The 16,583-nt window shown below is 43.2% G+C and overlaps 1 protein-coding gene across 8 annotated transcripts in view; it reads left to right on the top strand.

The window, feature by feature from the left end:
- The first annotated feature begins 653 nt into the window (after positions 1–653).
- Positions 654–16,583, top strand: part of MICU3 (mitochondrial calcium uptake family member 3) — a 232,443-nt gene continuing 216,513 nt past the window's right edge. For all 8 annotated transcript variants that reach the window (XM_073608203.1, XM_073608174.1, XM_073608196.1 and 5 more), the window contains exon 1: positions 654–915. In XM_073608203.1, coding sequence (XP_073464304.1) covers positions 709–915 — 207 coding nt within the window. In that variant the 5' untranslated portion in view covers positions 654–708. The remainder of the gene's footprint in view (positions 916–16,583) is intronic.

The following is a 16,583-nucleotide window of genomic DNA, read 5'->3' as shown; positions in this document are numbered from 1 at the left end:
AAACGTATTGGTCAAATGGGAGATTTTGTTTTTGACCCATTTAGAAGTATTACAAAAATGTCAGTTTTTACCCAATGTGTTGATATTTGGGGCTTTGTATCTTTAGAGCCCTTTCACACTGCCAGCGCCCGAAAAACGCTGGTAAAGCGCCGCTTTTAAAGGTGCCGCTTTATTCGGCCACTAGCGGGGGCGCTTTTAACCCCCGCTAGTGGCCGAAAAAAGGGTTAAAAGCGCCCACAAAGCACAGCTGCCAAGGCGCTTTCCATTGATTTCAATGGGAAGGGGCGCTTTAGGAACGGAGTATTCACCGCTCCTAAAACGCAGCAAAGAAGCTGCTTGCAGGACTTTTTTAGACGTCCCGTCAGCGCAGCGCCTCAGTTTGAAAGGGGTCTTAAATTTGCTCAGTAAAGTCATACTGTATTGTAATGTTATAGAGGGTGATGTATGAGGGACAACTCTCTATATTACTTTATGTTAGATCTAGTCGTTGTGTGTTCAATATCCAACCAAAACAACTTGTCTGATGACAAGACCAGTGTATGGAGGTGTCTGATGTGTTCCCTCAGTCAGGGTGACAGTGTGGACGGTGTGATCCGGCAGTGACAGGGTCTCTTGGGTTCTTCTCGCGATCTTTCCTCCTCCTCCTCCTCTCCTCTCCTCCTCCTCCTCTCCTCTCCTCCTCCTCCTCGGTCCTCCATCTCTCCGGTCATGTCGGCTCTCCGCAGCCTCCTCCGGGCTCTCGCCTCCCCCCGGGGCTCCCTGCTGGTGTCCGGGGCGGCCGGGGCAGGCCTGGCTCTGGCGTGTTATGGCGCCTATCGGGACGGGAGGGGAGTGCGACACTATCGCGACATATTGCAGGAGGGCGCCTGGCCTCGGAGGGGGATCCTGGTACCGGTCAGCGCTGCCAAGGAAGCGGTAAGTGTCCCTGTAGTGGTGTCACCCCCCCTCCTCCATTGATAGGGGGCAGGGTGTCCCCCCATCTACATGATTGGTGACAGGAGAGCCCGGGGTCACCCAGCTGTCAGAGATCTCCTCCTGTGATCATCATCCACAGTGACAGGGATGGAGATCTACACATCACGTGTAATAGTGACATCATCCTGATAATAACAATCAATAATAATGTATAAACATGATAACAATCAAGTATAAACATAGTAATAACAATAATAATGTATAAACATAATAACAATCACGTATAAACATAATAATAACAATCCTATAGGCAGGGATAAGAAATAAAGATCACATTGCTACATAGAAATGTCCCGCTGTCTGTGTACAATCGTCCTCCTGTCACCTGTCAGTATCTGTCTACCATACACAATGTATCCATCCCTTTCCTCTTCTATGAAAACAGTCCAGCGGCAATGCCCCGTACACACGATCAGAAAATCGTACGGAAAATATCGCTTTCAACGTGATCGTACAATAACCGGATCGTTAGTACAGAGCTTTTCAAGAGCTCATCGTGGCAGTTTATCCGATATAATTCTATCGGACATGCACGAAATTTTTTTTTCGTACTGTGCCAGATCCTACAATTTCTCGTTTAATCAGTACATCTATCGTTCGAAAGAGCATTACAACACATGACATCACTTCTGATTTTTTTTTTTTTTCTGTGGTATGGGAATTTTCGTGACTTAGTAAACTCATCAGATTCGATCTGAGATTTGCATGCAAAAAAAAAAAATGGACGACCATTCGTCCAATAATCTCATCGTGTGTACAAGGCTTAAGGCTCTGTTCACACCTAGGCATCTGCGATTATGGGATCCCAAATCGTTCTGCAAAACGGACAAATCACAGCACGCTTGTTAAGGCGCCATTCCTTTTCAAACACGAGTGCGATTCTGCTGTGTATGTTGTTTAAAAAGGAGCGGAAGCTTCTTTTGGGGGGGACAAGCTTTGCACAATCTGGTTTTGCCACGATTGCAGTGCAATTTATCGTGGCAGAGTCGCACCTACTTTAGGTGCCTTTTGAAAAGGAATGGCACCTGAAAAAGCATTTGGGATCGCAGGTAGAATCGCCATGAGATCCCAAATCGCTCTGCAACACAATCACAAACGCTTGTTCAGGTGCCATTCGTTTTTCAATGGCTACTAAAGGCGGGTGCGATTCTGCTGCAATAAATTGCACTGCAATTGCAGCAAACCGCTTTGCGCAAATCTTGTTACCCAAAAGAAGCTCTCATCACTGATAGATCACAAACACCTAGGTGTTAACGGAGCCTAATGCCTAGTACACACGGGGCGAATGTCGGGAGACATCGGCCAGTTCAATAAAAAACGGCCAACATTCAGCCCGTTTGTATGTTAGCCGGTCCACAGAAGCCGGCCGTGCATGCTGGAAAACCAGCAGCTGACCGGCTCCCAATCAGTGCTCTCAACCAATGGCAGAGAGCGATGACCGCAGTGTTCTGGTGGTGGTGGGCTGTCCCCTTGTCAGAACACAACAGCTTCCTGTACTAACATCAGATTGTTAGTACAGCAGCTGCATCCAGAGCTGTCAGGTTTTTTTTCATTCAGCACACTGGATTGAATGAAAAAAAACAAAAAAACGATTAGGCCCCTTTCACACGGGCGCCTCCACTTAACAGAATCCGTTTGCCCCGCTGAGCAGGCGGATGACAGGTCCGTGTCCGCTCCACTGTGCAGAGCAGACATGGACACAGTCTGACAAGCTCAGTCCCTCACGCTCTCCTCTATGGGGATCTGATCCGCCAGACGGATGGAAAATAGGACAACCGTGTGTCTGTTTTCAGCAGACGTGTCCACTGACATCTATCGCTCCATAGAGGACAATGCAGTGTCCAATCAGGTCAGTCTGAAAAACGGACAGGCGGAGCTGATTGGATGGCCCGTGTAAAAAGGTCCCATAGCGTGTACCAGGCTTTTGGCTCGGTTTACAACTATGCGTTTTTTATTGCTTTTTGCAGAAAAGCACTACAGTCCATTTAACATGGTTTCCTGTGGGACACGTTCACATCTATGCTTTTTTTCAGCTGCTGCGTTTTTGGAAAAGGTCAGGGACTTTTTACAAAACCGTGCATTTTTATGTCAATAGACTTCAATGGAGAAGCTTCAGATAAGCATGTAGTGCGTTTTTGCCACAATTTTACATTTTGCGTTTTTTAATCTGCCTAACAACAAAAAAAAAAGAAAGCATAAAAAATTGCAAAAAGCACTGCATAAACAGATCAAAAGCAAACTGCATCGGTGTGAAAGGAGGTTCACACATATGGGGATCAGAGAATGCATGCTAACCGTACACGTTCCCCGACCCGCAAAACGCAAAAAAAATCACATTGTTTTCAGTGGTGCCCATTCATTTCAATGCAATGCTACTGTGAGAAACTTTTGGGAAGGGTCCTTTGCTGCTTTGGTGCAATGCATTGCAATTTTGTGCCCCATAGACTTCATAGAAATGCATCAAAAATGCATCTACATGAGTTTTACAGCTACTGCACACCATACAAGCCCGGCGGGTGATCGCTGATCCTTTATTTTGTGGCTTATATGGAGTCAGGGCAGACTCCTAGCCTGACCTGCACTTTCAGTGAAATACACCCAATGGGGGGACGTACAGTAGATGCCGGAGCAGAGACCCTAAAGACAGTTTAGGTTTACATGTGTTTTTCATGCAATTCTAGGTGCATTTCCCCCCCCCAAATATTCTCCTCCTCCAGAAATCACATGTATGAAATTTGCATCAAAAATGCACCAAGACGTATTGCAGTTACGCTACATAATCACATTGGAAATGTGATAAAATCGCAGTTGCACTAGTGTGAACCAGGCCTTACGCATTGGAAAACTCAGCACATTTTTGGCTGCACATAACCGCAGGGTGTAGTAGCACCGTGCAATTCCATGCGGCAGCATTTAAAAACAAAAGTGTTGGGGACTTTTTCCCTGCGTTTCCCACTGGTACATTCGCTTATTCAAATGACTGTGCTGTTGTGCCCGCATAAACGCAGCACGCAGGACCCACATACGTTTGAACCTAGGCTAAGGCCTCATTTAGATGTGTATTTAGATGTTTGGGGGCAGTAAAAATGTGCAGTTGAGCCATGATTTTACTGCCGCCCAACCACCCACCTTAAGCGGCAATAGTCAGCAGAGTCGGGTGTTTACATGCTGCAGCTGCCATGCTTTGCGTCTCGCCCCCGACATGTAGTGATCAGCGGGCATTAAGCCCCTGAATGCAACCCATTCAGATAAACAGGGTCAAGGGATAACAAGCGTCACAAACGCTAATACGATTTTCCAGCAAATATAGGTAAAAACAGGTTGTGAGGAAGTGTCACACCACCACCTCACCACCTATCAATTGCATCTAAAAAGAGATTCGAACGTGAATCGCTCTTCGAAGGTTTCCCTGAAGAGATGTTTTTTAGGAATCACCTAAAGGCAGCTAGAGTAGGAGATAGCCGGCCAGATTGAGGTAGAGAGTTCCAGAGAATGGGAGAGGCTCTGGAGAAGCAGAGAGGACGATTTGGGTAATATTTGGAGACAAGATTGGTGATGTACAGTAGCTCGGGGCAGAGTTGTGAATGGCTTTGTATGTCCTTGTTAGTATTTTGAATTCAATTTGCTGGGCAATTCGGTATTCAGTGTAGGGATTGGCGGAGAGGAGTAGCAGACACAGAGCAGTTGGTAAAGTAGATGAGTTTGGCAGCAGCATTCATGATAGACTGAAGAGGGGAGAGTGTATGGAGAGGTGTGATCCGATTCTGGTGCCGACCAAAAAAAAGTTCCTGTGCGAGTTTGGTCCGAATATGATGTGATATCAGGCATACTATCTGTATGGCTGAAATTGCATCGCACGGACATCGCATGTGATTTGCAGTGCGGTGCGAATCACTTGCTATCTCGCAGAGCGCAGTAGTGTGAACCGACACTGAATGAGTAGCTTGGTGGTTTCATTTGTTAAAAAGGGGCACATTTCCTCCACTATCCATTCTAAACATGCTCTGCAGCAGCCAGGGGAGAGAAAAGGAGGGAAGCCAGCAACACTGTGGGGGGGGGGCAACACGAGGGGAAGCCCGGGCAATAGGGAGAATTTGCACCGCACACAGTGATTAGGGTGTACCCAGGCATACCTGGCACACCCCCGCACACGCCTATGCATTTAGTTCATGTCACTGTACAGCAGTGCGGTGTGCTGTGCTGCTGTATAGTGACGTGCGATCCTGTCCTGTGCACGAAGATATACTGCTGCATGTTTGCATTTTTTTGCAGCTCACTGCACCGCAGCTCTGGAGTGAGTTACGATATGAATAGGACACATAGAAAGCAATTGTTTTGTGTATGTCCTGGAGGTGACCTGCATTCATCCTGTGCGGTAAAACACCGGTCATGGCACTATGTGTATACAAGGCCATACTGTCATAAGTGGGTCACCCACCCTCTTTTTACACTCTAGGTGCCAATTTTACTATTTATTGGAACCCCATCGTACATGTATAGGTTAGAGAGGGCAGAGAACTTCATGATGTAAAACCATTTATGTATACAAATACCCCAGTGCCCGATTCCCGCAACAAGATATAACAGCCTGTATCAGCCTGTATCAATGTAGTGTACAGGCTCCTCCGGCTCTCCCTGCCAACGCGTTTCGTCATTATGGTATCATTAGGAGAGGTAAAGGTGTTCTCACCCTGCACTTAAGTTATACTATCGTTACCCATTCATATCTACGTCTGCTAAGCCAACCATTAACCCTTATTTCTCCTGTACATTAATCATGACACTTTAAAGTAGATCTTCAGACTAAAATTGAAAGTGCCTCCTGCCCACCCCTCCTCCACTCCACTACTCCACTACCTGTATAGCTGATTTATTTTTTCAGAAAAGGGGTTTGGACCTGGGATATGTGACAAACATAACATAACAGAGATCTGAACACAGACATTGTGAGTCTGCATCCGCTGCCTCTGCATCCAAGTCTCAGTGCCCATCTGAGTGAGCCCTTACATGCATATAGGGACGAATGAGCGGCACTGGGCGCTAACTTTCTGCATTCAAGGGCACACATGTATCCCTGTACGCTAGAGCTGCACGATTAATCTGTAAGAATCGTTTTTTCCCCAGTTGTGATCTTGAAAAAGTATTTCCCGATTCTTTCTATGCAGAGAATTCTCTCTGCTCTGCTGAAGCTGACAGCCGTCAAAAGAAAGGGAAAAAAAAAAACAAAAAACGGCAGTCTGCCAAGAATCGCAACATTCTTTAGCAGTGGAACTTAAGTATAAACATTGTAACAATTTGTCCTTTAGATCAAAGGAATACACTTTAGTGAGTAAATGATGGAAGTTTAACCACTTAAACACTAAACCTTTTTCTGACATTTGTTGGTTTCAAGTTAAAATAATTTTTTGCTAGAAAATGACTTAGAACCCCAAACATTATAAATATATTTTTTAGTAGAGACCCTAGAGAATAAAATGGTCGTTGTTGCAATATTTTATGTCAAACTATATTTGCGCAGCAGTCGTTCAAATGAATTTTTTGGGGGGAAAAAATTACAATCGTGATCTTTTTATTCTAAGCAAAAAAATTGTGATTTTAATTTTGGCCAGAATCGTGCAGTTCTGCTGTACGCATGTAATCACCTTAAAGATGCATCCTGCCATTGAATTGCATAGGGGCTGTACTCAAACACTTGTGACTCCTGGGCACAAAAATACACATGTGTTTTTTGGTGGGCAGCTCTCTGCTCCCATGTTGGAGAGCCCTAGGATAGAAGCCACCGGGCCTTATTTCCGGAGGACTGATGGCTGTGTAAGGTCTGAGCCTGGATCCTAACCAGATTGGCACAGTTTTTCCAAGGCAGGCATTGTGAGGACAAGGAGTATCTATCTATCTATCTATCTATCTATCTATCTATCTATCTATCTATCTATCTATCTATCTATCTATCTATCTATCTATCTATCACAAGAGCTTTTTCCTTGCCAGTTATCAGGTTACATCTAGACCTCACACAGCCCTCTGTTCTCATTACATATGAATGAGTTCAGGACTTTGTATTTTAGGGTCTTGATAATAAAAGCCTTTTTTATCCTAACCCAAAACCCAAAATCTAATATATTGTACCTAACTAGTCCCTAGATGTGACGGTTGCATTCATTTTAAGTTTTCAGGCTTTTTTCACCATTTTTCACCTAAAAAATCCAGCAAATAATATAATTCCTGTCCCTTCATGTGTGAGCTCATTTCTCCACTGTATCCATGGAAGGAGCCATGGTTGTTCAACATGCTGGACTTCAAACATGTCTGCCTTTATTTATCTCCATTACATGATGGACTGATGGGATTGGTAGTTTACACCATAAAGAAAAGGCTTTGTTTTAGGGCTCGTTCATACAATCTCTCATGTCACCACAGCGTGTTGCAAGGTGCTGCAGTGCACAGGCTTGAATGAAGTGTCATTTTGTGACAATTCAATTAAGTGGTTTTAAAGGCTGAAGGTTTTTTTACCTCCATGCATTTTCTGTAAAAAACCCTCTGTTGTGGCCCCCCCAACCCCCCAAATACTTACCTGAGCCCGATCTCGATCCAGCGCTGTGCCTGAGAGCAGCAGCACTGCTCTTTTTCTCCCTTCTCACTGGACTCGGTGCCATTTGCTCCTGCTCCTGTCAATCAAACCCAGTGACAAGGGCGCTGGGGGTCAGGGCCGAGCTACACTGAGAACAAGAGGAGCCCAGAGCGCAGGTGGAGGACCCCAGAAGAGGAGGATCAGGGCTGTTCTAAGCAAAACCATTGCACAGTGCAGGTAAGTATGACATGTTTGTTCATTTAAGAAAAGAAAAAAAAAACATTTTACACTCATTTTAAGTTAAAAAGAAAAAGGGGAAAGCCAAGCACCGCCTCTCACTGCCTTTACAGAACAAACACCAATTTTAGTGTGCAGGCTGGTATAAGCAAGCCATTAAGTTTGCGGGAACTGACAAGAACATAGGCAAGATCCATACTATTTTCTCTAGTTGCTGAAAATGTTTTTAACCCTATAATGTGAAAACTAAACGTCAGTGTTTCTGTTATAAATTGAAGGATTAATTACTCCAGAGTTCCTTGCTGCTAAAGAGGACCGGGCTTGTTTCAAAATGTGTTTATTGCTTGTTAAAAATGTGTAAATATCTGAATGTCCAAGACATCACTTTAAGGTATTTTTCTGCTGAGGGCTTATTAAGTGTCAGAAGCCAATCTTCTTTCTAGCCCCCCCCATCCACAGTTGGCTTTCTTCCCATTCAGTGTTGTGCCAGCAAAGATGCCACCATTGCGACACTATAGATACATGGAGTGATTTGATTCTTTATGGGCTTGGCTGGGAGTAGAAAACATGGAGTTTGCATGTTCTTCCTGTCCTTGTGTGAGTTTCCTCCCACAGTCTGATGACTAAGCTGATAGATGAGTTTGCTCTAAAATGGCCCTAGTATGTGTATGTATGAATGTAGGCTAGAAACCATAGACCAGCCTTTCTCAGCATTTTCAACACAGAGGAACCCTTGAAATAACTCTCCAGTCTTAAAGAGGAAGTAAACCTGATGGGTTTTACTCCCTCTTTATTCCCCTGCAAAGTAAAAGAATAATGGGCTAGTATGCAACACATACTAGCCCATTATGTTGCAATTACCTGCAAACAAAGCCCGCAATGTCCCCGTCCATCTTCACCTCTCTTCCTTCTGGGGCTGTGGACTCCGGCTCTGTGACTTGCCGGAGTTGCGTGACGACACTCCCACGCATGCACGCGGGAGCTGATGATCATGGCACAAGCCCCTTTAGAAACTTCATGATCCTGCCCTTTCTTTAGTGTGCATGCGCCAATGACGTCAGTGCAAGCGTATATGGTAAATATCTCCTAAACCTAATATCTGCAGGCAAACTTATTATTATAGGCTTACTTGTAGGTAAAAGTGGTGTGTAAGGGATTACAACCACTTTAAGGGAACCCCTGCTAAAAAATGATTATCGTTACAAGTCATGATACATTAGTGTAATGGTCAGTGGGAAGAATGCTCCTTACACTTATGGTCATTGGGTAGAATTACCGCCTTACAGATGGCTAAAAAGATCAATAGCCTCAGTGGGAACTTATCTGAGAGGCAGAAATTGCTCAAAGAACCCCTAGCAAGCTCTGGAGGAACACTGGTTGAGAAACCCTGCATAAAGTCTGGTACACACGGGACAAATATCAGCCGGTTTGTACAGTAGCCTGTCCGGCTTCTGTCAAACGGGCATTCTGGAAAAACAGCTGCCGATCAGCATCCAATCAGTCATTGGCTGCAAGTGTTAACCGGTGTATTTTGGCGGGGGGTGGCGGTGCCCCTGTCAGAACACAATAGCTCAACTGGGAGATCGCTGTACTAACTAACTGTACTAACTAGGGTTGCACCGATATCGGTATCGATACCGCTGCTGAGTATTTGCATGATTATTCATACTTGTGTAAATGCTCCAATACCTAATACCAACACCTTTGTGATGTGACTTGAGCCCATAAAAAATGAATGGGTTTAAATCGCACTGAAAAGAATCGCATGTGATTTGAACAGGAATACGGTTCGATTCCTGTCTGAATCACATGCAGTTTCTCCCACCGCTCCTGTGTGAACCCAGGCTTGTCATAGTGACTTCAGCCGGTGTTCACACAGGAGCAGCGCTGGAAACCACATGCAATTCGAATTGCAATTCGGACAGGAATTGCAACGCATTCCTATTCAAACTGCATGTGATTCTTTGCAGGGCGATTTGAGCCCATTCATTTTGTATGGGCTCAAATTGCACTGCAAAGGTATCGGCCCTCGTTATCAGCACTCGGTATCGGTACTTATACTCGCTGGTAGAAAATGGTATCGGTGCAACCATAGTACTAATATTGCATAGTTAGTACAGTGAGCTTCTCACAAGCTCCTCAGTTTTTTTCCATTCAGCCCACTGGGCTGAAAAAAAAAAAAAACCCTAGTGTGTACCCTGCATTAGATTGTAAGCTCCTGGAGGCACTGACGTACAATAAGTAAAGGACTGTGAAAATCGTCATACCTAAATAAATAAGTTTACATGAGGGGGGTCTGCAGGGTTCTTCATGTGTACAGATGATTGCAGAGATGACATTTTTGTTTTGTGTTAAGGAACTGCTAAACTTTTGTGTTTGGGCCGTGTAATGTCTAGTTATGCTCCTGCTTTACCTTTAATACTAAAAAATGTGGCTTTCGGCCTTGTGCTTTTGGCAGACTTGATTCATTGACGCTCAGATGGCTGCCGCTGACTGTGTGATATTTGACCATGTTGTTGCTGAACTCAGCTGTACTTCTGCTTACCATGACAGTCGTCTTGTTAGCCACATTTGTGTCACTTTTAAAAACAGAATTGGTAATCGTGTGGTTTCCTTTTACATAATATATTGCACACAAGCATTGTTCACTATTAACTAAAGTGTTTTCAAATAGCTTTAGCCAAAGTTCCCTATTTGCATTACAATGAAAGAAAAACGAACAGGAAAATTCGCTTTATTTATTTATTTTTTTACCTTCCAGATTTTGTACTCAGTACTTCACTTGTTCCCTCATTCTACGAGGCTTTGTAACCAGATAGTTGACCTGGAGTTTTGCACTTGTAAGGGTAGCCAAGGTAGAACCCCTAGATCATGTAGCATGCTATGAATAATTCTGCTATTTCCACAGTGGCAGGGCTAGAGGTTACCATTCTGTCATGAAGCAGGCTGGACTTATATCACATTTACTCTTTAAAGCAAATTAAAAGTATTTCTTTTAAAAAAATGGTAAAGTGGGACTTGACCAATAAAATCTCCGAGATGACACCTCGACATTGAAGAACTGGCCTCATATATAACTAGGGATGTGCAGATACCATTTTTTTTACTACGAGTACCGATACTTTTTTTTTTTTTTTTTAGTATTTGAAAACAAAAAAAAAAAAGTTTTAATTGTTTATCGTTTATAAAATAGACGTGAGCGAACAAAAAAAAAATAAAAAGCTGGAAAATAATAATTAAATGGAGTAGAATAGGGAGTTAATTAAGGCTGATTAGAGTGAATTAAAGCGGAGTTCCACACAAAAATGGAACTTTCGCTTTTCCGGTTTCTCCCCCCCTCTGGTGTCACATTTGGCACCTTTCAGGGGGGAGCATATATCTGTCTAATACAGGTATTTTGCTCCCACTTCCGGGCATAGATACCCGAGCCACCCGCGGGTATCTACGCCACTTCCCGTCCCCCCCCCCCGCTGTATTCTGGGAGACACTCGAGTCCCAGAAAATAGCAGAAACCAGTAGGATAGTGCAGCGCGAGTCGCTCATGCGCAGTAGGGAACCAGGAAGTGAAGCCACAGGATTCCCTTACTGAGGATGGCGGCAGCAGCACTCAACAGCTGAGGGACAGATAGGCTTCGTGGGCGCCCTGGACAGGTAAGTGTTCATATTTTAAAAGTCAGCAGCTGCAGTATTTGTAGCTGCTGACTTAAAAAAAAAATGGCGGAACTCCGCTTTAAAGGTTAATAAGGGGTTAAACAGAGGAACATTTGTTTATCCCTGCTGACAGCTCAAAGAACTGAGCCTGAAAGTATCGGTTTCAGATATCAGTGCATTTGCACGAGTACCGATACTTGTGCAAATACTCGGTATCGGCACCAATACTAGTATTAGTGCACCCTATATATGACCAGTATGCAGACGGCAAATAGAGGTTTAGGGCTTGTCTCCACTGGTGGCAGACAGGACATTTTTTTTTTTTCACCCCTGAAGTGACCAAAAAACACCTTGCACAGCCGTGACAATCCAATTATTAGGCACAGTATACATGGAAACAGCAGTGTTGTGGTGTGTTACAGCGCATAAAAAAAATGCAAAAAGTGCAACATTTAAGAGTGGCGATGTGGGGCAACCGTCTAACTTCCCAACCCTATAGCGGTTCAGAAACCACTGGCAGAAAAACTGCGAGACACATTTTCAAATAATTTGTGAGCTTTGGATATGTAACACCAGAAGAGACAAGTCCTTAAAGCGGACTTATGCCCCCCCCCCCCCCAACAAAAAATTAAAAGTCAGCAGCTACACATGCTGTAGCTGCTGACTTTTAGAATTAGGACTGGAATCCAGCAATGTCGGCACCCCAGCTGATGTTGCCTGTAGCCGCGGCGAGATTTCTCAGAGCTGGGGATGGGTACCTGTCAAAAACAGATACCCGCTCCCCCCAAAAGTTGCCAAATGTGGCACCAGAGGGGGGAGGAGGAAGATAAGCGGAGCTTCCACTTTTAGGTGGGACTCCGCTTTAACTTCACTAAGCACTTCAGTGCAACATTAGAAGATAAAACACCTTCACAAAGAAGGGAATAGGACATTCGTAGGGGCTTAATTATTTGCTCTAAAGCCCTGTACGTACAGGCCAAATGTCGGGAGACAACGGCCGGTTAAAAAAAAAAAACGGCTGGCAATCGGCCCGTGTGTATGTCCGTCTGTTCGATAATAATGAACAATTTAGGCTACTACTGCTATGTCCATGTAACACTCACTCATGTGCAGCACACAGCTTTAGGCCTGGTTCACACTAATGCGATTTCAGTTCAATGTGACTTGAGTTGCACAGAATCACATGACAAGGGAAATCGCATTGTTTTCAATGGTGTCAGTTCATCAACATGTCACAGAGAGATTCTGGAAAAGGTTCCTGTACTACTGTGGTGCAATTTCATTGTGATTTTGTCCTCATAGAAAATGCAAACCTTATCAAAGTTGCATCCAAGTAGCACTACAGTCATTTCAAAATCGTATTGCAGCAGTGTGAACCTAACCTTAGTGAGTTATGTGTTTTTTCACTACTGTGAAAGAGGCCTGTATTCACACTTGTGCTCTCATTTTCACACATAATAATATGCATCAATTAATGGTGTAGGCAATATGGAATGCGTGGCCATTCATTTTTAATAGCACCTCCAGTGTACAAATGTGATCAAAACAAACTTTAAATGCACTGCAAGGCGTACAATAAATAAAACTTGGGGCCAGATAAACGAAGAATGGCTGTTGTTGAGGAATGTAAATTGTTGCACCTTCTATTTTGGTGCATTACATGTCAAATAAGCATATTGTTTATTTGGCGCATAGTAGTTTGTGTAACTGTCTTGCACCATCATCCGATTGGCATACTACTGCAAACCCCTATGCAGTGATGGTGACCCTTGGCCCCCCCAGATGTTTTGGAACTACATTGCCCATGATGCTCAACTACACTACAGAGTGTATGAGGATCATGGGGAATGTAGTTCAAAAACATCTGGGGTGCCAAGGTTCACCATCACTGCTCTATTGCATCAAATAATGACAAACACATTTTCATTACCACTATAGTATTTATATGGTGTAGACTGCGAGACTTTGTGTGAATAGTCGCTACATTTTTCATTACAAGCCCTTGTAATTGATCTGTTCACACTTATGTGTTTTCTGGTGCAATTTGCTTTTCGCATAAACGCACTACAGTCCATTTAACATATTTTCTTATGGGAAACGTTCACATCTTTTTTCAGCCGCTGTGTTTTTGGATAGGGTCAGGGACTTTTTTAAATGCAAAACGGTGCTTTTTTAGGTTCAATAAACTTCAAAAGAACAGCTGCAGAAAAGCATGTAGTGCGTTTTTTATGTTTTTGTGCTGTGATTTTACCATGATTTTTTCATGCTTTTTTTTTTGGCCTATTTGTTGTTTGGCAGATTAAAAAAAACGCAATTTGCGGCAAAAATGCACTACATGCTTTTCTGTAGCTTCTCCATCGAAGTCTATGGAACCAAAAAAGCACCGTTTTGTGTTGAAAAAAGTCCTTGGCCCTTTCCAAAAACACATAGGTGTGAACCAGGTTTTACTGGGCGCATCCAAAAAAAAAAAAAAAAGCAAGTTTTTATTAGACTCACTGACAATACTTTATCTGGTCCATGGTACGCTGGAAAAAAATTGGTCAGGTGCAATTTTTTTGTCCGCGGTCAACCAAAAATTGTCATTGTGCACGCAAGTGTGAATGTCCCCTAGAAGTCCAGCACCTGAATGTATAAAGCTATACTGAAGCATTTATCCACCTGCAGCCACATACAGGTGTAAAACAATCCTAAATGTGCATAATCCTAATCTTTAACGAAGACCAGATTTGTAGTTTTCACCAAAAGCTGGGAAAGGCAAAGTATTTAATTAAGGATTCATTAAATAGGTGTTCAGTTTCATGTATGCAGTAACTGTGTTTTGGTGTTAATCTGGATTTTGTATTGTGCTATTCAGTGTAAATCCTCACAGATCAGTAGTTTGCAGTAGTTTCCTCATTAGGTATGTAAATCTAATCAACACTTTGTATTTGTATTGTAAAGCAAGTGACACTTAATGGTGTAATACACATCCAAAACAGTGTGTCTGGTTCTAAAGGTAGCTGGCAGACAACTTGTTTGTTTTGTTGAGGAACAAGGGACACTTCTAGAAATCACATGGTCATTCACTGCCTGATTCAATTATTCCATGTCATCATGATCAGCCAAGCTCCCATAGGGTGCAGTAAGATGTGCTTACAACTGTTTAACTAAAGCCAGCCATAGACTGTACAAATTTGCTGAACCAGCTGAGATTTGAACCATGTACAGTATGGGCAGGCTAAATGTACCCGAGTTGATTGAACGATTGGCTGTTATAGCTGCTAGCAATAATCCATGTGTGGGGGAGGCAGGGAAAGCTGGCTCCGCGGGAGGGATTTCCTCCTCCACGCTAATGCCCCGTACACACGGTCGGATTTTCCAACGGAAAATGTTCGATGGGAGCTTGTTGTCAGAAATTCCGACCGTGTGTAGGCTCCATCGGACATTTTCCATCGGAATTTCCGACACACAAAATCTGAGATCTGGTTCTCAAATTTTCCGACAACAAAATCCGTTGTCGGAAATTCCGATCGTGTGTACACAATTCCGACGCACAAAATTCCACGCATGTTCGGAATCAAGCAGAAGAGCCGCACTGGCTATTGAACTTCATTTTTCTCAGCTCGTCGTGCGTGTTGTACATCACCGCGTTCTTGACGTTCAAAATTTTCGAAAAGATTTGTGTGACCGTGTGTATGCAAGACAAGTTTGAGCCAACATCCGAAGGAAAAAAATCCACGGTTTTGTTGTCGGAAAATCCTATCGTGTGTACAGGGCATTACTGTGTTGATAGGGAAGTCAAGTAAAGAATGTCGCTCCATCTATGGTCGGCTTAAAACAAGTTCAGTTGAATGTGACTATCTACTACTAGCTAACTATCAAATGCACTTATTATCATGCTCATTAAACAGGCTGTAACCCTTTCCTTTTTTATGTGAAAAGAGAGATAAGTGCTAACCACGTGAGCAATTTTGGAACATCAACCTAGTTGCACCAAAGATCATAGCAGATCCAAGAGAACATACCTTCCCATACCCAATCATATTTTCAGCAGACTTCTGAGCTGATCTGTTTCATTGATTTGACCTGATCTAATGACACAATGTAATGCCCAGGCCAGGATCAACTTATTTAAATAGTGATCACATTGCAATTATTTTTAGAATATCTAAAGTAAACCATACTTTTTTCTTCCTCTTCTTACTGAGAAGGAAAGAAAGTGTTAATATGTTCAGTTCACTGTGGCTAGGTAGTGGAATTACTAGATTAAAATCTATGGGCCCTGGTACTCCCAGAGGTTGGGCTGCAGTCTTTTCATTCATCATTCTCAAGGAGATTTACAAATTTAAAGCTGTTGGCACAAGTCCTTCAGAAGTTTGGCAGATATGTCTTCTTCCATCAGTCTCAAGGATATTTACTAAATTCACCGGTTTTTCAGCAGTTGAGTGAGTGTCTCCACTTCTATCATTCCCGAAGAGGTTTACCAGATTTAAAGCTGTGGGCACTGGTGCTTCACAAGTTGGGTAGGTTCCATCATTCTTGGGGAAAGCAGTCTCCACGTATCAAACGGTATGCTATGAAAGAGTAAACCAACGGTTTATTGGCTTACTCTTTCATAGCATACAGTTTGATAATCTCTCTGCTTTTACAAGCATTTTAAGTCACTGTGCCCCCGCCCAAAAAAAGCCATTTTACCAGATATAAGGTTGAGGGCACTGGTTCTTCAGTAGTTGGGCAGGTGTCTCTTTCATCATTTTTGGGGAGATTAGTCTCATTAGCATTGGCTTACCTCCTCTTGGCATGCATTTATCAATTTATCATACAGTTTAGTAATCTCTCTGCTTTACAGACAGTTTAGGGCACTGTTCCTGAATAAGAAAAAGCAATGTTATATGTTAAGCTTCCTTGTCAGTTAAATACTAAATCAGTTTGTACAGAATAGTCATGTAGACTGCAACCAAGTAGCAAAAGTTTTCTTTTGCCTTTGTTTTGTAATAGGCAATAAAACCAAACAATCTTTCCCCATCCTATGAGCATTCATGTATATGACACAAAAAAGCCCTGAGCCCTGAGGGTGTCTGTTTTGGCCTGGTGCAGACAACTAGATTGCTCTTCAAGCCTTTCTAAATCTCAAGGAAGAAACAACAGATGTTTAATGTAAGAGACCAGTGCT

This window comes from Aquarana catesbeiana, linkage group LG01, assembly GCF_042186555.1.
Source record: "Aquarana catesbeiana isolate 2022-GZ linkage group LG01, ASM4218655v1, whole genome shotgun sequence".
Taxonomy (NCBI): Eukaryota; Metazoa; Chordata; class Amphibia; order Anura; family Ranidae; genus Aquarana; species Aquarana catesbeiana.
The sequence above is the reverse complement of the archived record's forward strand: the minus strand, read 5'-3'. Positions and strand labels throughout refer to the sequence as shown.